The 18,314-nt window shown below is 39.6% G+C and overlaps 1 protein-coding gene across 1 annotated transcript in view; it reads right to left on the reverse strand.

Moving 5' to 3' along the window:
* Positions 1 to 1,409: 1,409 nt before the first annotated feature.
* Positions 1,410 to 18,314, reverse strand: part of LOC131936112 (adipokinetic hormone/corazonin-related peptide receptor variant I-like) — a 107,547-nt gene continuing 90,642 nt past the window's right edge. Inside the window, exon 6 of the mRNA XM_059292988.1 lies at positions 1,410 to 1,882. Within this exon, the coding sequence (XP_059148971.1) occupies positions 1,410 to 1,882 (473 nt within the window). The remainder of the gene's footprint in view (positions 1,883 to 18,314) is intronic.

Genomic DNA, 18,314 nt, shown 5'->3' on the forward strand with positions numbered 1-18,314 from the left:
AAACATGATTATACTGTAGCAGATTTTAAAATAGCAAACGCGTCGCTTCATGTATGTACACAATGATGTCTTGCTGTACCATAGAATCATTTACAAAAATAACTTATGCCCATAATTTATTTAGTGCCAACATAAATGCTCATAAATCACTTTGTGTCAAGATATGCTTATAAATCATTTAGTGACAGCATATACACATAAATCATTTAACGAAAACATGACCATAAATCATTTAGTAAAAATATGGACCCATAATTGATTTACAAGACAATATATACCAATATTTAATTAGTAATAATATATGCCATACATCATGTAGTGACAATATATGCCCATACATTATTTAAATTGACGTTGACAAAATATGTGCATGAATCATTTACATAACAATACAGGCCAATATGGAAAGCGAGAATTGAAAACTGCACTAGCAGCATCACCAAAAAAAAAAACAATACGTCACGAACAAAGATTGAGTTCAACGAAGACACGCAGCCCAACCCACCAAAAACATACAATCAATCATTTTTTTCTTAGACAATACAAGACGTCCGCTATTTCCTCTTAAAATAATAATTGATTCAAACTTTTACTGGGTATAGCCCTTTGGATATGTTCCTCTCCATATAATTATTAGCAGCATAATGACTATAAAAATAGTCTGGTAATCAACCGTATTTAAGCTTTCAGTAAAAACGTAGTCTGTAGGAGCAAGGGAGATCATTCGCGGCGTAATTTGACAGCTATTTTAAGCAGTTTTATTTTTTCCTACCTAATTGTTTTTCTGCTTGAATCAAAACCATCCTTTCATTATTTTAATTTCAATTGTTTGTTAGTTAATGAGACATAGTTTTTATCAGGGGGTAGTGAGCCTCACTTTGAGGGGTCAACGTTCCCAGTAAAACACACTCAGTTTGGGCCAAGATCTCAGTGTAGGTCCAGTGTATCTGTCGTTACGTCTATTTATTCCATGACTCTAAATTCAGTATTTAAATGTGACTCACTGATTTACTGAAGGTCCAGTGACTCACCCTGAAAGTCCAGTGACTCATTTGACAGGTCCAGTGACTCACTTAATCCAGTGACTCACTTGATCCCGAGATTCAACCTGAAGGTCGAGTGACTCTCAGCAGATCTTGTGACTCTCTATGCGGGTTCAGTGACTCCCCGTGTAGGTCCAGAGACTCACTCATCAGGTCTAGTGACTCCCCGTGGATGTCCAATTACTCACCCGGAAGGTCCAGTGACTCACCAAGTGACTCATTCAGCAGGTCCAGTGACTCGCCCAGCGACTCGCCCTACACGTTCAGTTACTCATCCAGTGACTCACCCTACATGTTCAGTGATTCACTCAGCAGTCCCGCCTACCCTGATAAAGTTATTGAGGTTAGCCCTGTCCTCCCCCCCCCTCACTCAGCCGTCCCGCCGACCCTGATAAAGTTGTTGAGGTTCGCCCTGTCCTCCCTCAGCACCCAGTTGCCCGTGTTGGACCGCTCAAGCTGCACGGCCGAGCCGAGCGGCGAGTAGTTGACTTTATCCGGGCTGAACACGTCCAGCCGGTCCTGCCGGTCTAGCCGGTCCTGCCGGCCCACGGAGCTTAGCGAACACCGGCTGGTGCTGACCTTGACATCTGCCGAGGGTGAGACGAAGGAGTACCGGCACCCCTGGGCCACGGGGGTGGAGGCGGTGTCCACGTGACCAGCTGACCTCATCAGCCGGTCGTTCCTAGAGGAGGTCGACGACTCGGAGTTCCGCTTGAGTGGGAAGAGCAGAGACCGCCGCAGTCCGTAGCTGTCCTGTTCTAGGCGCCGCTTCTTCCAGACCCCTCGTAGACAGTAGCAGCAGCGGATCAGCTCCCTCTTGAACTTGATGGTAAACATGCCTGAAACAGAGAACTTGATGGTAAACATGCCTGAAACAGAGAACTTGATGGTAAACATGCCTGAAACAGAGAACTTGATGGTAAACATGCCTGAAACAGAGAACTTGATGGTAAACATGCCTGAAACAGAGAACTTGATGGTAAACATGCCTGAAACAGAGAACTTGATGGTAAACATGCGTGAAATAAGATGCAATAATTATATATATATATATGTATATATATATATATATATATATATATATATATATATATATATATATATATATATATATATATATATATATATATATATATAATATCTGTCGGCCATCTTGACAACAACGTATAACTACAAGTCGCAGCTGTGTCACTGAACTTGTCTGCACTAGTTCAGTGGCGTAGCGAGGTCGGGTGTCCCCCGGTGCGGCACTTAATGGTGTCACCCCCCAGAGGCGTTGCGACCCTTCCCTGGGACAAACTTTCAAGTTTTCGATTTGCACCCCCCCCCCCCTCAAACTTTCGATTTGCATCCCCCCCTCAAGTTTTTGATTTGCACACCCCCCCCCCCCCTCTCAAACTTTCCATTTGCACCCCCCCCCCTCAACTCAAAGTTTTCTCCATGTATTTTGCTATTTTTTGCCTTGGTGTCACCCCCCCTAAATGGTGTCACCCGGTGCGGTCCGCACCCCCTGCCCTAGTTATGTGCATGACAAAAATCTCCTATACGATAGTGCCCTAGTTATGTGCATGACAAAAATCTTCTGCACGATAGCCTGCCCTATTGACACTGCTAAGGATTCCCGTCTTCCTGTCTAGTGCAGGTCATGTACACCAATGTATCGCTGAGTTCACGTCAGTCATGTAACGATGAAACCTTTGAGATGTCAAAAACTTTTTTTTTTCTCCACACATTTTTATTTTCTCTTATTCGATGTATAGCGTATTGTAATCGTGCAAAAAAAAAAATCGAAATGGAGATCTTCAGAAAACTCTACGTTTTATACCTTCATGAGTCGGAAAAAACAACTCTGTGTGCATGTCTGTCTGTCTGTGAACACGACAACTTGAGGAGCTTTTCAGTTACGTTAAAGAAATTTCGGATATAAGTATAATATCAAATGTATCAACTTCTGAGCAATTTACGCTAACCGGAAGTGGTACATTTTCCACTACCGGTTATTCGAAACCCAATAACTTGAGTGCCGTTTAAGTTAAGTGGACGAAATTTTACACATTGTATGCATAAAATTATGTTTGAAATGATTTTTTGGTAACAGTAAGTGGAACTTTACTATATTTCCGCGAAAAACGATAACTTGAGTGCTGTTTTACTTAGATAGACGAAATTTCATAATCAAGTATAAGATCTTATTCTTGGATTAATTTCATTGTTTGAGTGACATCTGATATCCGGAAATGGTACTTAAATCTATTTCAGGTTTCTAAAATAGTGATAACATGACCGTCATGTAGGTGGACAAAACTTCAATAATAGATTTAAGATATTATTCATTGGCCTTTTCAAATTTGAGGAATTTCCGGAGTCTGAAGTAGAACATTACGCTATTTTTGGGGTCTCAAAAAACTATAAGAATTTATTTTGACAATTAGATGTGACTTACTAAGATGTTTAGTTTAAAAAAAAATTAAATAAATGTTTCCTTTAAAAAAGTAGGAATAAATGACAGGTGGGGCACAATTATGGACCAAATGACAGGTGGGGCACAATTATGGACCAAATGACAGGTTGAACACAATTATGGACCAAATGACCGGTGGGGCACAATTATGGACCAAATGACAGGTGGGGCACAATTATGGACCAAATGACCGGTGGGGCACAATTATGGACCAAATGACAGGTGGGGCACAATTATGGACCAAATGACCGGTGGGGCACAATTATGGACCAAATGACAGGTGGGGCACAATTATGGACCAAATGACAGGTGGAACACAATTATGGACCAAATGACCGGTGGGGCACAATTATGGACCAAATGACAGGTGGGGCACAATTATGGACCAAATGACCGGTGGGGCACAATTATGGACCAAATGACAGGTGGGGCACAATTATGGACCAAATGACCGGTGGGGCACAATTATGGACCAAATGACCGGTGGGGCACAATTATGGACCAAATGACAGGTGGGGCACAATTATGGACCAAATGACAGGTGGAACACAATTATGGACCAAATGACCGGTGGGGCACAATTATGGACCAAATGACCGGTGGGGCACAATTATGGACCAAATGACAATTGGGGCACAATTATGGACCAAATGACAGGTGGAACACAATTATGGACCAAATGACCGGTGGGGCACAATTATGGACCAAATGAGCGGTGGGGTACAATTATGGACCAAATGACAGGTGAGACACACTCGACATTGTTTGTGTCACGGCGTCACAATACCACGGCGTCACGCTGTCACAATATCACGGTGCTTTAAATCACTAGCACTTGTCACATTTAAATCATGGTCAAGTGTGGTAACATAATCAGTAACATAAGGTCAGTTGGTATTGGTTAACATTTGAGGTCAGCTGGTATTGGTTAACATTTGAGGTCAACCAGTGTGACGCAACATCAAACCGAGGTCAACCGGTGCTGTTTAATCTTTCAGACGATACGCTCGACGATTGTGCAGTCAAATGGAAGAAGTTTTTTATCCCGTCCCCCATGAGACCTTATGTGGGTGTACCGCTGGGGGAGGGGGGGGTCTTTCAATACTTAGCTACATTTGTCTCCACAGAAACCTTTTTCTGTACTCGCGATTTCTTTTATACTCCAGTGGAGTGCGTTTTCTTCTGAAGTATAAATAGACACTTTTAACACGATACATCACATTTGTATTCTGAGGTCGTCTATTGCTGTAGGGTATACATGAGTTTAAGCTGAAAGTTCAATAACGACTATCAGTTGTTGTTTACGAGAAATTTTAATTTTGTACATAAAACCCGTGCCGCGTCATGTATTAATATATTGACGAGATATAATTTAGAACTGAGTTAATGGACAGGTTTAACAGCGGGCCGAATATGACCCGCAGGCCGACGGTTGTTTAGACCCGCAGTACAAAATCCTTGAAATCAGATGCTTATGGCGTAAGTGAAGCAGAAAATAATTGAACCATCAAGCTTCCATTAACGGATCATAGCTAAGGGGAAACGACTCTCGGCGCCAATAAATCAAACAATAGTTTTTTAATGTCACATTGACATTTTGTGTTGTGAGGGAGGGGAGGGCAGTGACCACGTAACCAGTCAGGACACGCGTTTATCTCTATTACATTGTTGTTGTACGCCGTACAAATACGTTTTTCCTAGATCAGAGTTTCTTTCAGGGATCTCTCGGTTGGGGGGGGGGGGGGGATTTGCCGCCCAACACCCCCCGGAATATATGTCTAACGTATTTAAAATAAATGTATACAATTTATAAGGAAGATATACTCTAATTATAGTCCCCACCCTAGAGAAAAATGTCGGAAAGAAGCGCTGATAGTGAAAAGGGTGGGAATGGCAGATGTACGCTGTTGACTTTCAATGTGTCCGCCACTCGCGAATGTGGGTTAAAAATACCTCGGCCTTGACCTAGATGTTATATAACATTAACTTTAACCAGTGTCCGTACCCCCGGAAATTATACGTGCGTTCCCGGATGTTCAATCCCCCCGCTTCTTCTCCTCCTCATACCCCCCCCCCCCCTCCAACTCGGGAGAAAAATGTCTGAAAGAAAATCTGGTAATCTTGTCTAAGAGTCTTAGACTGCAGTGTCGGACTAGTATTTGGACGCTGTCAGAGGGGTGATACATTCTTGCGCTACAGTGGGGATTGAATTCATTTTTAAAAACTTGAACGAAATATCTGGGTTAGAAGTGGGTCAGAGATATGTACCCTTACAAAATCTGACCACAAACCCAGACAGACAATGGACATTGTGACTAAGTAAAAGCTGGTTAAAAAGTCTGACCACAAACCCAGACAGACAATGGACATTGTGACTAAGTAAAAGCTGGTTAAAAAATCTGACCACAAACCCAGACAGACAATGGACATTGTGACTAAGTAAAAGCTTGTTAAAAAATCTGACCACAAACCCAGACAGACAATGGACATTGTGACTAAGTAAAAGCTTGTTAAAAAATCTGACCACAAACCCAGACAGACAATGGACATTGTGACTAAGTAAAAGCTTGTTAAAAAATCTGACCACAAACCCAGACAGAAAATGGACATTGTGACTAAGTAAAAGCTGGTTAAAAAATCTGGACAACACAGCGAGACATCCATCTACCAACAACATCGTCAACAAGGGCGGTAACCTAATAGGTGGCGGGAGACGGAGTTGTCGCTCTGTGGCTGATCGAGTGCTCTACTCGGCGGGAAAATGGGCATTGGGATGTCAAGGTCGCTCTTCTGACAGGGAGAACGGCTTTAGTCTGGGTAAACAATTCCATTAGGATTCATATCTTCACGATGTACAAGCTGCTTTATGGTGTTTGCTGATGGAAAAACATACATTTTTTTTACAAGCTGTTAACGCGAATCTGTCTGTTTTTTGCTTGCTCCGACGTGGATCGAAACTGGCGAGCGAAATTTCAACCACTCTTACCAAACCTATTTGTTTCATATTTGATAAGTGGATATGGCAAGTTCCGATGACAATAAAACGCGACATTAAAAGTTGGTATAATTAGATGTTAATTAATTTAAAAAAAAACTAATTAAAGAAAAGCTCATCAACCCAGACAACCGTAGGTATCCACACAACCACACAACCCCACAACCAACTCAACCTACACAACCCACATAACCACACAACCAGTGGTCAATGTGGCACTGACGTCCTGCTGTCTATAGGTAAAGTATCCACCGATAAGGGTAGATGAAGTAGTGTTCAGCTGTTTTTGTGATTTCACAGCCATCTTAAAAAGCGGACATTACATCAGTAATTACTTGGCTTGTATGTCATCAGTAATTATATGACGCCAGTAATTAAGTGACATCAGTTATTACATTATGTCAGTAATTACATGAATTTAGTTATACATGAAATTAATATATCCACGACATTACTAATTATATGACATCTGTACTAAGGTGACATCAGTAATTACATAACGTCAGTAAATAAGGGTTTCCCCACTTATCTAAATCACTGTGACCTAAATCTTAATAAAATTCAATTGTCAGGTTTCAGTCCCCCCAATTTGTCCTGTTTTATGTCCTACCAAGTTCAGTTCGGCTGCCCTAACACCAAATTACTACCCTAAGTTAACTCTCCACATTCTCTCACCAGATTTTAACACTGTACCTCCCCCACCCCCCACCACTACTTTAATCACTTTGGTTTGTCCGTCATCAGCAAGTCCCCACCGGTCAGCCGGTCTGTTCTCACCCCCACATTATCTCCCCACAAGACCAGCACATGTACTTGAGGTGGCCGGCAGTTCGATCCGGCTCCGTGCCGGGTAAAACTGCCGGCTGAATTTGTGCTCTAGAGGGAACCCTAATTCGATGACAAACACAGCAATTAACACCGCCAGCTGATGCTAAACATAGACGTTAGGGGCCCGTTGGTCCACATTAGGTCGTTATTGAGAAAAGATAAGGAGACTATGTTGAAGTTCTCGTCCCAACAAATTATGTTGAAGTCACCTCCCCAATACACAACCCACATTTTAAAGAAATTGCAGTCACCCCATACAAGATAAAACATTTGGGCGCCATCTTTAAAGATGTATACAAAATTAAGCCAACAAATTATTTTAATTAGGGTTTGTTTGCTGTCGTGGTGTAATATGTTTACGAGAAAACATTATTTCAAATGTATGTATTTTATGAGTGATTGAAGGTACGCATATCTGTGACGAATGATTGAGGACAATCACAGATCGATGTAAGCGGGTACTTGTCTGATTCCAGATTGTTGTGTCTGAGGCAGACTGGAATACTGCAGGAATGAAGTCTGTAGCAGACGACATACTGCAGGAATGAAGACTGTATCAGACGAGAATACTGCAAGGATGAAGCCTGACGAGCAAATCTTCTGATGAAAGGAATCAACGAATGAATAAATCTTCCGACAGGAACGACAACTCTGATCTTTTGACACTAATATGTGAGAAATTGTGCAAGGTGCGTCAATCACAAAACAAACAAAAAACGGATTATAGATCACAGAAGAAAAAAAAAACATCTCTTTTGTCGGATTTCTTTTGATTTAAATTTCAAGTAGATCACCCAACGCAAACACCCAATAGAAAATTTAATCTTTGATTCCTCGTGCAATCACTTTGGCCGTGTCTTGAAAGTGTGCCAGGATTTAATGTTGGGTATTGGCAGCTCCCCAGCGTGCCGCCGATTGATACGTTTTTAGAATGACGTCTGCTACAATCTAGAGGCGCATTGGTTCAGTTATTTACTTCAAAAATAGTGGTTTGGTTTTAATATGAGACTAAGTTATGATGCAGCTTTAATTTTTCGTTAATCTGGCCGATTATAATTTAATGAAAAAAAATCTTTTAAAATAATATCTTTCTTGACCTCGTAGCTTTCAAAAAAAAAAAAATGGTAGCATTGTTACCTCCCTTAAAACTCTATGAGTCATACGGTTTGTAGGACCTACTTGTGTTCCTAATTTGAATTTCGCTTTTTTTTTTTGCTTTTTTACTTTCTCGTATATACGAAGTATAGAGAAAGTATTGTAATCGTGCAAAAAAAAAAAAAAATCGAGATATTTACAAATCTCGACGTTTTACATCTCACTGATACGGAAAAACATAATTTTGCAATCTTGTCCGTATGTCTGTGTGTCTGTGAGTACCGTTACAGCTAGGTTGATGAAATTTCATATATAAGTATTTTATCAAAATCGTAGATCTGTATCAACTTTTGAGCGATTTCCGATAACCGGAAGTGGTACTTTTCCTACTTTGAAATTTTCAAAAGCCTATAACTTGAGTACTATTTCAGATAGATAAACGAAATTTCACATGTAAGTAAAAGATCTAATTCTCTACCTTCTGTTAAATTTTGAGTCATTTCCGTTGAACGGAAGTAGTAATTTACGCTACTTCCGATTTCTCAAAAAAAAACTAATGTAAATTTTTAAAGTACTAATAATATTGCGCACTATTATGCACGTTTTTATTTAGCGTTCATTTAGTGTGCAATTCTTTTGTCTACGAGATTTTATTCTATTTTAAAACTTTAAGTATTTAAAATGGATTAAAAATCATGTCTATAACCCGAGTTCCCATCCCCTGTTATTTTATATAAAAATATTCGAGAAAGTTTTGGGGAGATCACTCCCGGTTTATTTCAATTCCAGATCTGTGCTTTATAAAAGACAATTAATATTTATGTAAGCAAAATTAGTTTGCTTTTTACATGCATTAACTGGCAATTATCGTTTTTATTTATAACGTCGCTGTCATCATCTCGTCCAATTATTTTCTTAAACTTTCGCCCGAGGAGATCTTGTCAAATGCCGGATCATTTTCCCCCTAATTAAATTAAAACAATTAGGCTTTCAGACTGACCATTTTGAGTCAACAGTCAAGTCTTAAGGACGGGTACTGTCGTCCTGTTTTATAATGATCCATTTTTTTTTAAAATCTAGTTTTTCAAATCAATTTTAAAAATCTAGTTTTTCAAATCAATTTTTAAAATCTAGTTTTTCAAATCAATTTTAAAAATCTAGTTTTTCAAATAAATTTTAAAAATCCAGTTTTTCAAATCAATTTTAAAAATCTAGTTTTTCAAATAAATTTTAAAAATCTAGTTTTTCAAATCAATTTTAAAAATCCAGTTTTTCAAATCAATTTTTAAAATCTAGTTTTTCAAATCAATTTTAAAAATCTAGTTTTTCAAATCAATTTTAAAATCTAGTTTTTCAAATAAATTTTAAAAATCTAGTTTTTCAAATAAATTTTAAAAATCCAGTTTTTCAAATCAATTTTAAAAATCTAGTTTTTCAAATAAATTTTAAAAAATCTAGTTTTTCATATAAATTTCTGGAACCCAAGTGCTTCTGATCTCAGTGTAAAAAGACCAGCACAGAATCAAATACAGAACGCCGTAATTATAACTGTATTATGTTTTTCGTTTCATCAGATTATAAAAAAATGATAATAGATTTCCAGACAAAAATAACCGTTATTTTAAGGATTTTTTTTTAAAGCTGAACTGGGTATTTGTGTAAATTAATCGACTGCACCAGTGTATAAAGGTTTAGGCTCAATAAATAGATATTTTGGCGTGCGTAGTAATGATAGAATATCACTCTTGCAATAAAAACCAAATGTCGACATCAAAATCAAGTCCAAATGTCGACATCAAAATCAAGTCCAAATGTCGACATCACAATAATGACCAAAGGCCGACAGAGTTATAATCCTTGATCAATTTAAAACTCTAACGGCAATAATCTCTCTCTAAAATATATAGGCAGTTATGTTTTTCCAAAAAATAAAATTAACCACCTTTCAAATAAATTTTAATGTGTAAAAAACACACTGGTATGACATTAGTTTAGCTAATCAGCTTGATGAGAAGGGGAGGGAATCAATTTAATTAAGGTTTGATAAGCCTGAAATGATGCGAGTTCAGATAAAAATATCCAATCTTACAAAAATTACGGCGGTGATTAAATTTCCGGGCCGTTGACTCAGAGAGTCAGATTTAGGAACCCAATAAAAAATCACCTTTAAAATTTTAACATTTTCTACGCGAGACTTTGAGCAGCGTGTTAGTGGTGGATGGTCCACGAGAGTTGTCTCCCCGAAGTCTCATCTGTGTAGCGATTGGGGTTAACTCTATCTTATAAGGTATCATTTACACACGTTTGTGTGGTATTGATGTGGCGTTGATGATGTGTGACATTGATGTGACATCGATGATGTGTGGCACTGATGAAGTGTATTGATGATGTATGGTATTGATGATGTGAGGTACTGATGTGGCATTGATGGTGTGTGGTATTGATGATGTGTGACATTGATGGTGTGTGGCATTGATGGTGTGTGACGTTGATGGTGTGTGACATTGATGATGGGTGGTTTTGATGTGTGGTATTGATGATGTGTGGCATTGACGAGGTACTGATGTGGCATTAATGATGTGCTGTATATCGTACTATTTAAACACAGTGTTGGTGATGCTCTGATAGGTCGTGGATGTGCCGCTGACCTGCTGGTGATGTTGTGTTGACGTGTTTGACAGTTTACGCCAGGAATTACGTCTAGAAGATAACGCTGTATTTTAGCAACATGGCCGGCGTGGTCGGGTCGGTAGAGCTCATGGTTCGAACCCGTGAGCGGATAATTTTATTAGTTGGGGACGGCAGCCCATCTAGGAAAGAAAACTCTTAAACAAACAACGGCTGTATTGTAGTTTGTTCCTGGGTGGACAAAGGCAATGGAAGCAAAGCCAAAAGAAAAGCAGGCTGAAATCGGAGTCAATGGCCTGTGTATGGCGCATAACTGGTTCACATTTAATACTTAATTGTATTAATAGAAATATCTTCCAACAAATTAAAAGAAACGAAGAAGAAGAAGAAGCAAGATGCTTTCAAAAACGTAAACGTCCTGTATCAAATTGTAAGTGCTATGAACATAACTACCTTTTTGTTTTATTATTTTTTAAAGTTCTACTTTTGAAAAAAAAAATTCATCATCATGATGTAACAATTCTTGTAAATTCCTAACAGGATTAAAAAAAAACTGCGTAGGCAAGTTAAATTTGGCCTTTGACTTTAGACCCAAGAAACAGAAGAGACGGCAGGGCGACTTAGAACGAAACCATAGATGTGTTACAGCCCATTGTATCATCTGGGTTTTTAAAGCCAGATAATACAAAAATAAATGCTTGTTTTCGTTGGAATAGCGAAGGTTAAATTACTTGAAAAAAAATGGAAAAGATTGATATCCAGCGTTTCTTGTTATCTAAAGACGTCCTTGGATTTAAAATCAAATAGCAATAAAAATGCCTTTAAATTAATAAAGGTAAGGTGGCCAGATAAAAGATGTTTGCTTTAAAGGTTGTGAAATGTAGGCCGATATTTTTTTTTACAATTTGGCCTCCCCACACTTGCCAACATTTCTAATAGTAAGTCACTTTTGTGATACATACTAAGTTCAAATGTCACTATTGGAGTCTTGAACCCAACAAAGGTCACTATTTGACGGCGTCGTGGTCCATACTAAGTTCAAATGTCACTATTGGAGTCTTGAACCCAACAAAGGTCACTATTTGACGGCGTCGTGGTCCATACTAAGTTCAAATGTCACTATTGGAGTCTTGAACCCAACAAAGGTCACTATTTGACGGCGTCGTGGTCGATACTAAGTTCAAATGTCACTATTGGAGTCTTGAACCCAACAAAGGTCACTATTTGACGGCGTCGTGGTCGATACTAAGTTCAAATGTCACTATTGGAGTCTTGAACCCAACAAAGGTCACTATTTGACGGCGTCGTGGTCGATACTAAGTTCAAATGTCACTATTGGAGTCTTGAACCCAACAAAGGTCACTATTTGACGGCGTCGTGGTCGATACTAAGTTCAAATGTCACTATTGGAGTCTTGAACCCAACAAAGGTCACTATTTGACTGTGTAACTCAATACCCGAGTTCAAACATTGAAACAAACAAATCAGACACTTTAAAACCACCATCAACACGTTGTCTAACAAATCAAACTACCGCCGCTGTTATAACCCGCTAATTTGTCAGAAGAATGCACTTCATCCTTTCCTGCCTGTTTCAAGAAGTTATATGACGTGTGGTGGTGGTGGTGTTGGTATTGGTGGTGGTGGTGATGGTGTTGGTGGTGACGTGTGGTGACGTGTGGTGTTGGTGGTGGTGTTGGAGGTGGTGGTGGTGTTGGTGTTGTTGTTGTTGTTGGTGGTGGTGGTGGCGGTGACGTGTGGTAAGGTGGTGGTGGTAGTGGTGTTGGTGGTGTTGTTGTAGTTGTTGTTGTTGGTGGTGGTGGGGGTGTTGGTGGTGGTGGTGGTGGCGGTGACGTGTGGTATGGTGGTGGGGGTAGTGGTGTTGGTGGTGTTGTTATAGTTGTTGTTGTTGGTGGTGGTGGGGGTGTTGGTGGTGGTGGTGGTGGCGGTGACGTGTGGTATGGTGGTGGTGGTAGTGGTGTTGGTGGTGTTGTTGTAGTTGTTTTTGTTGGTGGTGGTGGGGGTGTTGGTGGTGGCGGTGGTGGTGATGACGTGGTGTGTTGGTGTTGTTGTTGTTGTCGTTGGTGGTGGTGGTGGTGGTGACGTGTGGTGTCGGGTGATGTCGGTGTTGGTGATGACGTGTAGTAATAAAACAGGTAGTGTTTATATCCTCACACAAGTAGAGTGAACGTTATCCTCACCTCACCTCACCCCACAACACCTCACCTCACCCCACCCCACCAACCGTAAGCGTTTATGTTGGTGTTGACATGTGTGTTTGTACTTGGTGATAAGTTCCATAACGGTATAAAAACCACTAATTTGTCAGACAAATAGTTTGTCAGACCACTAATTTGTCAGACAAATAGTTTGTCAGACCACTAATTTGTCAGACCACTAATTTGTCAGACAAATAGTTTGTCAGACCACTAATTTGTCAGACAAATAGTTTGTCAGACCACTAATTTGTCAGACAAATAGTTTGTCAGACCACTAATTTGTCAGACCACTAATTTGTCAGACAAATAGTTTGTCAGACCACTAATTTGTCAGACAAATAGTTTGTCAGACCACTAATTTGTCAGACCACTAATCAGATTTATCCGATCAACCTCTTTGTACTAATACAACCGGTGGTATTAAATGATAGAACCGAGTGAACAGATTAGATTAGCCGATAATTCATCACGGAGTGTCTTAAACACGTCTTTAATCTCCCTGGCTTCATGTCTGAACCCTGACCTTTAGCACCAAGTACCAAGACTTATAAGTAAAAATATTAAGCTCTTCCAGAATGTTCGCCCAGAGTTTTAAATTAAACAGATCATGTCAGATGTTTTGAAATGAGGCTTTTTATTCGACTGTACGGTTGAAATTTTGTGAGGTTTGATACACTGTTTGAAGAGATGTTTTACTATTTATTGTGGAGGTTTAACATCGTTTTAAAAACGTGTCTAATTTAAAATAAAATTCAAATTTCTGATCAAATCCGTTAATAACACAATTATGTGTAAATTAGAGCCTGCAGACAAAATTCCATTTACCCACACGTCTTAAATACAATTAACATTTTAAAAAAAAATCTTTATATCAACAGACAGCTTTTTTTCTATCTTCATTGGATAGCACTCGTTATCATAATTTAGTTTTTAATTAGGTCATTTTCCATTACATAAAGACGGATATATTTAGACCATCCATCGAAATTTAGAATTTAACAACAGGATAGATGATGAGGGTGAGGAAATGCTGGTTAGATTTAATCACTGAAGGGCGTAGGAAAATTAAACAAGTCTCCATCTCTTTAAGATTAGATGAAAGTAGATTGGCTAGCTGATGACGTGGGAGTGTCGTCAGTAGATCCAGATTTTTCTGATTTGTGGAGCCATCCAACCTACACACATCATGGGATGGGTGAATGGAGGTGAGACCTTGTGGGGTGACTTTAGCCACAGTTTGACCTGATGACTTTGGCCAGTTTTACTATGGTTACTGGTGACTTAGCTAGTTTAACTATGGCTTCTAGTGACTTTAGCTAGTTTAACTATGGCTTCTAGTGACTTTAGCTAGTTTAACTATGGCTTCTAGTGACTTTAGCTAGTTTAACTATGGCTTCTAGTGACTTTAGCTAGTTTAACTATGGCTTCTAGTGACTTTAGCTAGTTTAACTATGGCTTCTAGTGACTTTAGCTAGTTTAACTATGGCTTCTAGTGACTTTAGCTAGTTTAACTATGGCTACTGGTGACTTTAGCTAGTTTAACTATGGCTTCTAGTGACTTTAGCTAGTTTAACTATGGCTACTGGTGACTTAGCTAGTTTAACTATGGCTACTGGTGACTTTAGCCAGTTTTACTATGGCTACTGGTGACTTTAGCCAGTTTGAGTATGGCTACTGGTGACTTTAGCCAGTTTTACTATGGCTACTGGTGACTTTAGCCAGTTTTACTATGGCTACTGGTGACTTTAGCCAGTTTGACTATGGCTACTGCTGACTTGGCGAGTGGTGATTAGTAGTAATTAAGTCGTATACAAGTTATAATATTACAAATCTGATTTTGTGCAAAAACAAAGGAACACAAAAAACGGTGTAAAAGTTTTTATATTAAATTGAATATAAATACAAAAATCGTGTAAAGCATTGAAATATTTTGAAAGAAAAGACAGATCGTGTGGGCGAGTTTAGGCCACACAGTTCAACATTTTTACATTTTTCTTCTCAACAATTCGGTTATTTGTTCCGATCATTTTTATAACATTTCACACACACAAAACACGTGCGTAGTTTTTAGTTTGTCTTGAGGTATATCTGGCCAAATATTCCCAGACTTGTCATATTGGGAGATATTTTTTTTAAAAGGGTACATTTCCGATAAATTCTGGTAAATTTTTTTGCTGCAAATACAAATTCACCTCAAGATAAAAAAAATGTTCGTTGGATTTGAATTATTTGCGACACAACCGAGTTTAACAAATGAAAGAATTAATTTTAACATTAAAACGACTGTCTTCTTTTTTTCCATTAGTGAGCATTAAAACCAGCTGTAGAATACAGCGCAGATGAGCTTTATTTACAACACATTTTTGTGTGAATGTCAGATAGATTTAATTTTAAAAAAAAAGGCCGACAACTCGAATGTCAGTGTTAATGTCAGTCACGATCTAGATCATGTTTCTAGCCATTAATTTCTTAGCTCAGCTGACATGGTGGGGTCTTGCTGTCATCATCAGACTGACGTCAAAAGGCTGTTGTTTCGTTCATCTGACATCATGTTAGGCATTGACTGACAGCGACTGAATGACAGCACTGATCATGGAGTGTAAGTAACGCCGAAAGAAACAGAGTAGACGCGCCTTTTGAAGACGGAAGCGCCGAAATAATTTTGGAAACATCGATTACATTTCCTTACATCGTGAGGTGTATCGATACTGTAAAATTTATCGATCGTGTAGGAATGTAACGATACTGTAGAAATGTATCGATACTATAGGAATGTATGAATTTACATACTAGATAAGGTTTCTTGATAACTAATTCAATAAATAGCGACGTTTGTAAGTAAAGTCACGTAGGAAGAGACTGCGTCCATCACGTTTGTGGTGTGAGGTGTGACTGTAGGTCGCCACAGAAAATGGGAATCAGCACAAGTCTATGAGAAGTTCAGATCTCTTAGTGACAGTCGGAAAGTACAATTTCCGAGTCTTTATAAAACGCTGGATCCCTGACTTAGAACATTCTATTTTTACAAGCTTTTATTTAACTCACTTCCTCTGTCTGTCTTGACGGAAACGCAGGAGTGAAAATTCGGACAGTTCTACTTGACCGATACGATTCACAGTTGGCACGTGGGTCAAGACATGAAGACAATGCAATCTGAATCTAAATTTGACTTAATTGGATGCCTAATTAATTTTTTATGAATTAATAAAAATTTGGACCGAATTAGTAGGCATGTCTAGCCAACCACACCACACGCGTCATCACCTTCAATAGCTGCGCCATCACGTAATGGCTGCGTTCAAAAACCATTGCGCGCCTACTGAACGTGATGTTCAGTAGGTGCGCAATGGTTTTTAGTCATGTAACTCTGTTGTAAATAAAACATGTAAAGTACTGAAAAAAAAATTCATAAAAAACGTTTTAATAACAAGCTTTTATGTAATGATGCACTAAAAAGTAGAAAATAAATTATAGACTACTATTTAAATAACTATAAAGAAAAGCGTGGGTGTCTTCCTTAACATTAGTAAAGGTATCCAATAGATACTAAAGTGACCCACGCTTTTCTTTATAGTTATTTAAATAGTAGTCTATAATTTATTTTCTACTTTTTAGTGCATCATTACATAAAAGCTTGTTATTAAAACGTTTTTTATGAATTTTTTTTTTATAAGTTTACACTTCCCACTGACTGAATTAAAACTGAACTAGAACTCGGAAGCATCAATAAACTTAAGTCTGATGGAAACGTTCAATGCTGAATTCATTATGAAACGAAGGCAGAGCCAAAACATCTGTAGTTATGTGGATGGAACGCTGAGACTAAGCACATCCTGAGATAGACTAGGCGACAAACTTGAAGCCACAAACTTGACATATCCTGAGATAGACTAGGCGACAAACTTGAAGCCACAAACTTGACATATCCTGAGATAGACTAGGCGACAAACTTGAAGCCACAAACTTGACATATCCTGAGATAGACTAGGCGACAAACTTGAAGCCACAAACTTGACACATTCTGAAGACTTAGTAGACGCCAGCTTGAAGCCTCAGACTTTGCTACCCGTATAATGACAGAGCGGCAAGTTCCAAGCCCCAGATTTGGCGAGTTCCAAGCCCCAGATTTGGCGAGTTCCAAGCCCCAGATTTGGCGAGTTCCAAGCCCCAGATTTGGCGAGTTCCAAGCCCCAGATTTGGCGAGTTCCAAGCCTCAGATTTGGCAAGTTCCAAGCCCCAGATTTGGCAAGCTTCAAGCCCCAGATTTGGCTTGCACGAAGCCCCAGATTTGGCAATCTCCAAGCCCCAGATTTGGCTTGCACGAAGCCCCAGATTTGGCTACATCCTGAAGACTGACGGAGCGGCAATCCCCCAAGCCCCAGATTTGGCAAGCTTCAAGCCCCAGATTTGGCAAGCTCCAAGCCCCAGATTTGGCAAGTTCCAAGCCCCAGATTTGGCAAGCTCCAAGCCCCAGATTTGGCAAGTTCCAAGCCCCAGATTTGGCAAGTTCCAAGCCCCAGATTTGGCAAGTTCCAAGCCCCAGATTTGGCAAGCTCCAAGCCCCAGATTTGGCAAGCTCCAAGCCCCAGATTTGGCAAGTTCCAAGCCCCAGATTTGGCAAGTTCCAAGCCCCAGATTTGGCAAGCTCCAAGCCCCAGATTTGTCAAGTTCCAAGCCCCAGATTTGGCTTGCACGAAGCCCCAGATTTGACTACATCCTGAAGACGGACTGAGCGGCGAAGAGCCGGGCCCTCTTGTACATGAACCGGTTCTTGATCCACGAGCGCCAGCGTTTAGTTTCCCGCCGGAAGGCCGCAGTGAACATGCCTGTGAAGTAGAGAATGATGGGAAACGCTAGAGGTCACGTGGACAAACATGAAATACAACTAACAGGCCAATGGAATGAGCAGGCCAAAGGAATTCATGTTTTTAGTATTTTTAAAATGTTCGTTTTTTTAACGAACATTGACTGTCTGAACGGCAAAAAGCGTTGACAGTTTAGCAGGTAAGAAAGGGGAGGGGTGGATCAGGCATGTTCACTTTGGC

This window comes from Physella acuta, unplaced genomic scaffold (assembly GCF_028476545.2).
Source record: "Physella acuta isolate Inbredline_101_S28 unplaced genomic scaffold, ASM2847654v3 ptg000168l, whole genome shotgun sequence".
Lineage (NCBI taxonomy): Eukaryota > Metazoa > Mollusca > Gastropoda > Physidae > Physella > Physella acuta.